Raw genomic sequence first — 10,985 nt, forward strand, 5'->3', positions numbered from 1 at the left:
AATTGCTTTCCAAAATGATAAGATTACTAAACTTTTCAGACTAATGAAATCATTAGCCTCAATAATTTATTGAGACAAAAAAAGAAATCATTACTTTTATTCAATAAGATCTCAATAATTGAGTGAAGGAAACATAAAGGTAAACCCACATAACAAGAAGACAAAAAAGTTTACTCATTTCAGTGATCCTGCTTATTAGCACAAATCTATGAGATGTAAACATCCCTTCCTACTATAAAACTTTTATCCAATAATGGCTCTTCAATGAAAATAGAAAGCTAAATTTTTGCAATTGTTGAAGAAGTAGAAGATTGTGTCTAAGTTTCTAGTAAACAAATGCTACCTCTACCAAAGGCATGTACATTGAATCCATCCTAAGATCATATCTTTATGTAGAGTTAAGATGATGACAATCCATCATATCAAACCTGTCTATCACCCACAAAAGTATTTATTCTTTATGTTTAAAATATATTAAATTATTCCTTAAGTTCAAAAGCTCGGAGACCTTGTTTTTAACACAACCTAAACAACCCATGGTGGACAGCCTAACTAGCACACAACCCAACCTTCAACCCGCACCTCCTAGACCAAACCAACACAAACTTGGATATCTAAGCTACGGTATATATAATTCGTGCCCACTCTGACTTTTGTGAGACATGCAACAAACAATAATAGATCTCATCAAGATGGCATAGCTTAAATTCACACTGGCTCAAATAGGTGAGGAATGGGCATAAAAGAAAAAAATGGAGTCTTTGGTACAATCAAAATGGTGGCAGTTCATGTGGATAGAAGAAGATAGGACAATCACAACAAAGATCAAAATAGACAATAAAGTTCAATTATCTTATCCTATAAAGTTCCTACCTAAAATATTAGTCTGATAGTGGTTTGTTTGACTTGCTTCGAGTTCAAAATCTACTCTTCATACAGATTTCATTTGCAAAAAAATAAATCCTTTCAAGCTACTGAATTAAAATAAAAGATAAAAAATAAGTTCGAAAAACAAAATTTGAGGATGTCATTATGCATACCAGCCATAAATAAGAAGAAAAATTATATTGCATACTTGGCAACTCAATGGAACAACCCTTGAGTCAACAGAGCAAATTACAAACTCACCAGCCATATCAATCTTTACCAGTTCATGTGGCTACTCCTTGCAACAAAGTTGGGCATATACTCAACCAACTTGTGTTCAAGTAAAGTCAGTATTCAAGAGAATGTGGGAAGGCCTCCATGCAAATGGTGGTGAGGCAGCAATGGGTAAGGGGTGACTTGACAGAAAACAGGAATGCTGACAGAGGAGATGATGCTCTACAGCAATGCGATGATGATAGGATTTAGGAAATACAAGATCATGCCACCACCACCACATGATGACAATAGTTGGATGATCAAGTCGAACTTATAGTTCCATGCACAGAACAAATTCGTCAAAGAAATTTTGAGAGCAAAGATCAGCACACAAAGAAACTTCAAAGAGGAACTACATAGCTAGTGATGCATGAAAGAAATTTTAGAAGAAAAAATAGATTCAAGGGAAAAAAAGTTTATATATAATACATGTATGTACATATACATACATACATACATATATGTATATATATATATATATATATATATATACACATATATGTATATACATACGTACACGCGCGCGCGCGCGCGCACACACACACACACATATATATATATATATACTCTTTGATGCTGAACTGGATACTAGTTGCTTGGGTTGCCAGACCTCCCAACGGAAGTTAGTGATAGAACATGACCTTCTTTTTTAGAACTTTTTGATCCAAAGGGACAAGAAGGGTGTTTCGGTCTATCAATCAGAGAAGTAATCTACCAACCTAAATAACTTTATTGCATAAAAAGAATATCACATTCAAACATAAGACCTTTGGCTTGCATCCTCTCAGACATATTGACAAATGAGATGTCTTGTGCAGAAGAACTTCTCAATCTGTGATTACTACACCCTCCCAAAACCCAACACTAGATACCCCATAACTATCTGTCTGCATATGATTCCCAGCAAAACAAATTGCCTAATATATATAACCATATTAGGGCTTCTAAACTTTAAACAGATTAATTGGACTTTGCAGAATACTGCATCTGAAAATAATAAAAAATAGAAAATATAAGCCTAACACCACTAGGACTAGGTAAGGAGAGTAGGGGACTCAATCTATCCTCTTCCTTCCTAACTTGACTGGGAGTGAATTAAGCAGGCTCAGGTTGCTTCGTAGCAGCCCAACCCGAGTTTGTCACGCTACTATTTTGCTGACTGGAGCTCATGTCCAACCCATGAAATAATGCAGGTTGGGCTCGAGCCAAAGCTAGGTTGAGTCACCTATGTTGCGCATCCCTACAAATTAAATTCTAAAAAAAGAAGAAAGGCTTGAAAATTTCCCAATTGTCCCTATGCTTTTCAGCCAAATTAATTTCAAAAGAGATATTGACGTGTTTACTATCTACAGTCCAATTCCAAATTATTCCTTCAATTAAACTCAACCAATTCCTGATATTTGATTTAACTAACAAAAAGGCTTACTTAGTTCTAAATACATGCTGCGTCACCCTTCATTTATCTAATGACTATTTTACCCTCTACAGGTCGGAGAATATGTGTTCATAGAGAAATTGAACATGTTGCAAAGTTAGGTTTTCATACTTCTCAGCTGGTTGCTTATTTGTCCTTACTAGACCTAGTAACCTAGATAGCATCTCCATATCAACCAAAAGACGTCTTATAATGAAATTAAAAAAATGTTATGACAGCATCACAAACAAAATAGACATCAAACAAGTAATACTCTCTTTACACCGCTTACTATTCATTGCAATAGTTTAATTGTCCAATGGTAACATTATGGTTCCAATGGAAACATCATCCACACTGACACATTCCCATACAAATTCAGACACATTAAGTGTAGATATACAATAGTACAAATATGACTAACTTCTACCTGGAGTTTAGTATGGGCATCTTCAATTGCATGAGGTGGTGCATCTCCACTTAATTGTCCAGTCACATAGATCACATCATTTACCTTCAAGTGACAAGCAGCAACCTGCGCCAAATCACCTTGAAATTTTACTGGGATCCTGATAAAACAGAAAACACAAATCAAGTTAAACACAAAAGGTATAAATTATAACACCTAACTCAAGGTCAAAGAAAACAATCTGGTAAACAGAGATCACAAATAAAGAAATACTAAAAAGAATTTAATTTTTTGGAACAAGTCAAAGCACCGTTGAAAAAACAAAAGGCACACTCCAAAAACTCAACAGGAAACAAGGACCTATTAGTCAGATTTTTGGTTTCACTGCCATTTTTTAACACATTTTTGTTCATACTTTCATTTGTATAAATTCATGCAATTATTTTGAATGATAGACTGTTACGAAAGTGAACAGAACCCAGTTCACTAGAATTAAAAAAATGAATAAAAATAACCAAAACATAGAAATATATAAGCATTTAATGCTTTGATAACAAATTAATTGGAGTCGATGAAAGCTGAGCCAATAGCCTTAACTGGAGCTAAGAAAGGACTCTAGCGAAGGTTTTGTCAAATTAAATGGTGCTTCCACTACAAAAAGTCTAGCAGATTTACATATGCTAATGAAGACAACACTGACCTATGGCAGTCACCCTGCTGAGGGACTCACAAGCCAAGGTCGCTTATCGAGCTCCAATAAAGGCATAGCCACTAGCAGTGGCAATCCCGCAACCAATCGCACGGGCGGAAGTCTTGCTTGGCACTAGCTGAGCCACCAAATAATTGTTAAGCCCACATGCTTTAAAATGTTTATCAATTAGTTGAGTGCTGGGAGTTTTTGATGCAATGTTTCAGACATCTAAGACCTTACTTCCCCTCTATAAATATATCTGGAGCTAGTCATTTTGAGAAAAAGTTTAAAGTCTTTTTAAAGCATTATTTAATATATCTTCTTGAGCTTTGTTTGATATTTCTTAGTTTTACACTTGACCATATTCTTCTATGTGGTGCTCATTTTTAGTGAAAAAAAAAGTTTAAACGACATGCTAGTGTTTTTTTCCTCTTGCTTTGGTTTTTCTCTTGTTGTGAAGGTTGGCTTGGCAGGCTGTGCTTCATGATGGTGATGCAAGAATTGGCTCTTGAGCCCGAGAAAAAGGTTGTTGATCTCTCTCATGTCGAGATCGTACAACTCAGAAGGAGGACCCTCCCAGGAGTGCTGTTACTTGTTAGGGATTGCCCTTTAATCCCATAAAGGATAACACCAATTGCAATTGATTTGATTTTCACTGACAAAGAGGAGCAAATAATGAAACAGCCAGCCTAAAGGAGTTAAGAAGCCTAACAGTGGATGTAAGCTTGTTTGCCTAAATCAATATAAATCGTTTGAGTTTCCATCTTATCCTCTTATCTTCCTTACTTATATTTGCTTATCGGGTATCTTGAATATACACTGTGTGGGTTTCCTTATACAATTTCATCAAATGACAGTTGACTCTCTCTCTCTCTCTATTATCTTGGTTGATTATTTAATCATTTTTCTTAAATATAAACATGTATATTGTGCTAAACATCATATCACAAAGTTATTTACTCATTGAGAATAATCGCGACCATCCTTTCCTTTATTTAGCTGAGGCTATATTATATCTTGAAAACCTTTTGTTTATTAAAAACCATTTGCACGAGGGCATAAGTACTTCGATAGCACTAGTTCAAACTTTGTTAGTGTCATTTCAATCCATCGATTTACTTGTTTTAGAACCCTTGTACATTTCTTAAAGTATAGGATTTCTGCAGCTGCATGATTCGTTTCACCGAAGTTTTCTCTGCTCAGAAGGATATTACTTAAAAGTACCAAGTGACAGCTACCTAAAATGGCAATACGCACATTCCAACCACAAGCATTCACGGTAGACTCAATCATGCTGAATTTTACTCAAATGTAAACCCCTCACGTCCTCAAATCACTAAACATGAAGGCTTTTTCTAAAAGTATTTCTTCTTTAAATAAACGAGAAAAGAATGATTAGAACGGACGTTTTGGTCCACTGCCATTCAAGAAAAGAGCGTACCAGAACTGATGGAACCCCTTGGTCTTCTCGGAGGCAAGAATCGACACCGCAGTGTATGCGCCATTGGGCAACGCCTGCAGCTCAACCGGCACGCCCACGGTGCCGATAAGATGAACCTGGTTGGCGACCTTGGATTGGAAAGGTATCTCGCTCGGGCACCGCGGGTCCAACGATTCCTCCTCCCGGGAGGCGAAAGCAGGGGACGTAGCGACGGGTCCCAGAGGGTCAGCCTCTGGCTTAGGTTTGGCGGTTCTTCGATAGGTGCGCTTCGCCGGCGCGACGGAGTCAGCAGAGAGATAGGCGAGTTGGAAGGCGGCGAACGGAAACTGGTGGAGCGATAGCCATTTGTTGGACCTGCGGCAGTGGGAGGATAGCACTCTAGTGATGGCTCGAGAGAGATTCATGATGGAGAGAGAGAGAGAGAGAGAGAGAGAGAGAGAGAGAGGCTTGGTGAGACAAAACCCTAAGAGGAAGGATGAGCCAAAACCCTGAAAGAGGACCCTTTAGAGAGGCGATACGAACCGACGATGGCAATAAATATATTAAAATCTCATGATTAAAGGCGGTTGCCACGGGCAATCCTTAGCAACCCTCACTCATTATCATCCCTTAAAAAATATATATATATAATCAGACTAAATATAATCCGTCAATTATTTTCTTATTTATTAAGGTTTTAGTTATTATTATTTTATATAAATCATTGTCATAAGCATAGATATCAGAACCCTTTTTTTTTTTTCTACTCTTCGAAACCTGAGCTTTATTGACATTGCTTCGACATCAAAACCCTAGCTCCGATCATCTCCCAAAGAAGAAGAAAATTAGTGTATAAAAAGAGTTAAAAGAATTTATTGAAATTAAATAATAAATTAAGAATATTTATATTCAATTAAAAGAGGCATCGATGGTTAAAATTTTTTAAAATAAAATTATAAATAGTAAAATTATTTTTTCATGTAAAACCCTCCGTTCTCCTCTGTTCAATTTGCTGGTTTTCTTAGTTTTTCCATGTCACGGCATTCTGGTTCGCTGAGAGGTTGCGGTCCGGTTTGCCTGACCCGGAAGCTAGTTAAAAGATCTTTAGAAAATAATATGACTGTCTCATTTTTAGAATTTTCTTATCCAAAATATACACAAAACCTCCTTATGACAAAATACTCAAAATTTGATATCATTTAACAATAGTTTTTTCAATTATACTATTTTCGTGATACAGTATAACTATCTCATTTTTTTGGCTCAAAGTAGTAACCAACTAATCTCCTTTATCACAAAAATAGACAAAACTGAATATAATTTTTTTGTTAAATAGTAAAAAAAATAGTGTTATTGCTTTAATCAAGAGTATTTAGTTAAAAATATAACTACTAAAGAGATAAGTTTTTAGTTTAAAACTCATCCTATAGAATTTGAGCAAATGTAGATTTAATTTAGTGACGATGTGGTCACTTACAAAGGTTCCTTGGAGATATTATAGTAGTTTCGTTTCTGTTTTCCAACATACAGCAAAGAACCTTTCGCAGAAGAATAAACAAAATCGGATAGAAAGTCTTGGTCGGTTTTTTTTTTTTTCAAATACTGTTAAGTATTTCAAACTTGAATATTTTCAGCATAAAATGCATCTAATAAGTATCATTATCAAAAGAACTATTCTTGCGGAAGATGAATAGAACTGGATATCATTTTGTATAGTTTTGAGAAGTTACAAATTATGAAAATAAGACACTTGCTTCGATCTTGTGGTTTTATTAGCCTAAGATATAACCATAGTACTTTATTATTATGAAGACATCCTGCAAAATTTGCAAATTTAGATTTAAGTTATTAAAGGTATGATTAGTTACAAGGTTTGTTTTCTTAGAAACGGTATAATTAATCATAATTTCATCATTATGAAACTTTGTAACTGATCATACCTTAATCTAAATTTTATGCTGTATTTTTATGATAGAGAAGTCTTGTGAGTAAATTTTAGGCCACAAACTCAAAATTAAAACAATTATACTATTTCCCCAAAACCTTATAACTAGTTTTAACTTACTAAAGTTATCTAATTTATCCATTTTCCACGTACATGAAAAGTCTTTGTGATGCTGATGAGGTTCTTTTGTTATATTTTATTTTGAGACCAAAATACTCAAGAATCTCGTAACAAACCAAAACTTCATTAAGTAATATCCAATTTTATTAATCTTCCCCATTGTGGGTCTTTGTGATATTGGTGTTCTTTGGGACAAAACCCAAAATGTGATAATCTCACTGAAAACCTGTAACTTAGCGTATCATCACTAAATTGAATATTAATTTACTCAAATTCTGCATAAAGCAGTTCGGTGGGTATATTTTAACTCAATAAGCTCAAGATTGGAGCAGTTACACTAATTTTAAAAAACCTTATAACTCAAAACTTCAATATATAATATCCATTTTTTCAATATATAAAATCCAAGAATGTGATAATTAATTCCAAAAAATTAAATTTGAAATAAATGGGACTAAAAATAGAAAAATATAGGCTTTGATTTTAATTAGAATATTTATTCGAATAGATTTTGATGTGATTATATTTTTAAAAGGAGTTTTGAGTTCTAATCACACTTTACAAAGAAGGAAATAAATTAAATTAAATTATTAATTATTAAATTCATGACCTTATGATACAATTAATTGGAATCTCTTCCTCTCCCATCCCCATCATGTTGTAGTTCCCGACTCTCTTAATTTCATGATTATGGTAATTTTATAATTTTATTTTATAGGGTTTAGATTTAATTGTAAATTTTGTGATTTTTAGAGTGAAATACACAAAATCTATGATTTATTAATGGTTCTAAAACTCCATTGCAGATTATAATTCTGATCATATTGTATTTTATCTAATCTACAATTAACTCAAAAGTTTCTATACAAAATATTCATGATTTATTAAAATTTAAGATTGAAAATATTAGCTTCTTAATTTTTAATTCCAGAAAAGTTGTTTCAGATTTCATTTATTTGAAACTTGTTAAATATTTAAATATGCATTATGTAAAATTTCACATGTCTTAATTTTTTGTTCTTATAATTCTTATGATTAAAACTGTTATTCTAGATTTTTTTAAATTCTATTAGAAAAATAAAATTAATTCAATCGAGGAGATTGAATTGGCTAGGCTTGGGTCTCACATAAGTCTAACTTAGTCAATCAAGAGCCTACCCAACGTCCAACTTAGCATAGGTTCCAACTCAATAAAATCTATAGCTCGACACCATATAGCTTAGAGCTTATAAGTAGGTCGCCGATCCAACACTTCAAAGTGACATTGCACACCATTGATCAGCTTAGTGCTAGTTGGCATAAACTAGATTAGAAGGCCTAAATTTAGCTTATCGTTTGATCTATACGAGGTTCTGAGTTCAACAATCTTCTCTCCACTCGATACCATCTTTTGAATAAAAATTTTGACGAAGGAAAGAAATATCGTTAGGAAACTGGTGTAAAATCAAAACAAAATAATCTCTATTATTTGTAAAGTTGAAGTACTAACTAAAAGATTCAAAACAATGAAATTGAAAGTATGATAGAAGACTTATAGATATGTAAGAATGCAAATTGTCCTTGGACACTGCTTAGGTGCTCTCAACAAATTGTGTTACTATTGATTTAAGATTTATATGCTTTTTGCAACAATTGAGAGGAGCTTGATGTAGAGTTTTAGTTTTTAAAACTCGAGGAAGAATGCTATAGTTGGAAGGATTGATTGTATCAAGCTCCACCTTGCATAATTCTGCTCTTCTCTCCTCTTTTTTAAGGCTGGTACAGCTAGGGCTAGTTAGGTACTTATTGGGGACTTCTTTTTATTTCCCTTAGGATCCTTTAGATGGATCTCTCCTCCTTTTATAGCTGAGTAAGGGTTGGAGTCCTAGTTAGGTTAAAATTTAGAGAATCCTAATGCCTTGGTCTTAGAGAGTCTTTAATGTCCTTAGGTTATGAAGAGTCTATCATGCCTTTAAGACTTGTTAGGGTTGGTGCATGACATTTCTACTTCTATTAGGAATTGTGTCACTCTCCCCTTGTGGTTGTCCCTATTTGAGTAAGAGCTACCCTAATCCTAGTCCTAGTAGGATTGGGATCGAGCTAAGTGAGCTATTGTGATATGGGTTTTGCTTACTTAAATAGGACTTTGAGTTTTCAAGAGACCCTTCCATAGGGGCCGATAAATCTAGTTGAGTGTTGTTGAGATCGTTCCTCGTCATCATTGATGCTTAACCTATTACTCTTTTCCTTATGTAGACACTTACTACCCATATGACACATTTTCGAGCCCATGCGAGCTAATCTAAGCCCAACCTATAGCGTTTGTTAGCACTATATCAACTTACCTAAGACATTTGTGGGCTCTCCAAATAAACCTAAAGTTGAGGCCCTCTTATTGTGTGCATGTATACTAATTTAACCTAGTCCTAGTAGAGCCTTATGTAGCTAGTTTAAGGTAGGCCCCAGGCACCTTGTGACCTAGGCAGTCAACAAACCTTATGATCCCCTTAACCTATGGCCCTTTTGTGGCCTAGCCATTGGTTTAAAGTTGATCGAACTAGATTGATTTAATCGTATCAGGCTAGTTCAAGATGATTTCAGATTAATCTTGATCAATTCAAATCTGTTTTGTTACGAACAAGTCAGCACTAAGAGGGGGGGGGGGGGGGGGGGTGAATTAGTGCAGCGGTAAATTACGTCGGTTTCATAAAACTCTTTTGTACGTTAAAAATCGAATTAAAAAATATAGCTTGAAATCTCATTCGTATATGAAGTGAATGCAGTAGGCAAGTAAAGATTTAGTTTGCAGTAATGTAAATTGCTCAAATATAGAAATGCAAACCAGAGAAGAACATGCTAATTTTATAGTGGTTCGGTCGTCGTGACCTACATCCACTCCTCTGATTCCTCTTATGTAAAAGCCACCAACATCCACTATTGATCTTCATTTAATAGGCAAAGATCAGCCTCCTTCTTATACCCCTCTTCTCCTTTTACCGGGTTTAGGAGACAACCCTTACAAGCACTCACTCCTCTCTTATAGAAATCTAAACTTAGAGCGGAGGAGGAAATTTCTCAAGAAATTGCAGTAGCGTTTTCTCACTTTTAAATTCTCTGTACTTGTGTTGTTAACCAGAGATGTGAGGGGTATTTATAGGCTTCAAGTTGATTCAAACTTGGAGCCTAAAAAGGTCTCATCCTAGATTTCCTGGGTACTGGCGGTACCATCGCCGTTCCTGGACAGTACCACCATCGAACAAGGGTAGTACCACCGCCGAACAGGGGCGGTACCACCGCTGGTAGCATTACTGCCAACAGTACCACCGCCCAGGTTTCCTGGGGTATTGTTCCCCAAGCGGTGCCACCGTCGGCCAGGGTTTTAGCACCCTGGTTGGGCCTTGAATCCTACCCAAACCAGTCCAACTTCGGTCCAAGTTGGCCCCTAACAGAGTTGATGGGATTACCTCCTAATCCTAACTCCAATTATATGCTAACTATGATTCCTAAGACATAATCTAAGCAAGATAAGTCTGATTTCTTCCGACGAGCTTCCGGCGATCTTCCGGTGAACTTCCGATGATCTCTCGGTAATGTTCCGACAGACTCCTGGCAAGCTCCTGGACTTCACGATGATCTTCTTGGCGAGTTCTAACAAGCTTCTTTGGCAAGCTCCTAGACTTCTCGGTTGGTTCCGGTAAAACTTCTAACGAATGTCCGGACTTCCGACGAACTCTCGAACTCCCAACGAAATCGCGTTCTTGACTTAGGACTTCATTTTGCTTTATGTCTTGCTATCATAGTTAATCCTACACACACAAAAATACACTTTGATCTAGACAATTATTACTAAGCATGAATCATGTT

At 35.5% G+C, this 10,985-nt stretch overlaps 1 protein-coding gene across 2 annotated transcripts in view; it reads right to left on the bottom strand.

Annotated features, from left to right (window-relative positions):
* LOC135674158 (protein OSB3, chloroplastic/mitochondrial-like) overlaps positions 1-5,607 on the bottom strand; it is a 30,532-nt gene extending 24,925 nt beyond the window's left edge. For both annotated transcript variants that reach the window (XM_065183699.1, XM_065183698.1), the window contains exons 1-2: positions 5,099-5,607; positions 2,988-3,126 (exon numbers count right to left, since the gene is read on the bottom strand). In XM_065183699.1, coding sequence (XP_065039771.1) covers positions 2,988-3,126; positions 5,099-5,502 — 543 coding nt within the window. In that variant the 5' untranslated portion in view covers positions 5,503-5,607. The remainder of the gene's footprint in view (positions 1-2,987; positions 3,127-5,098) is intronic.
* Positions 5,608-10,985: the final 5,378 nt, after the last annotated feature.

This window comes from Musa acuminata, chromosome BXJ1-5, assembly GCF_036884655.1.
Source record: "Musa acuminata AAA Group cultivar baxijiao chromosome BXJ1-5, Cavendish_Baxijiao_AAA, whole genome shotgun sequence".
Lineage (NCBI taxonomy): Eukaryota > Viridiplantae > Streptophyta > Magnoliopsida > Zingiberales > Musaceae > Musa > Musa acuminata.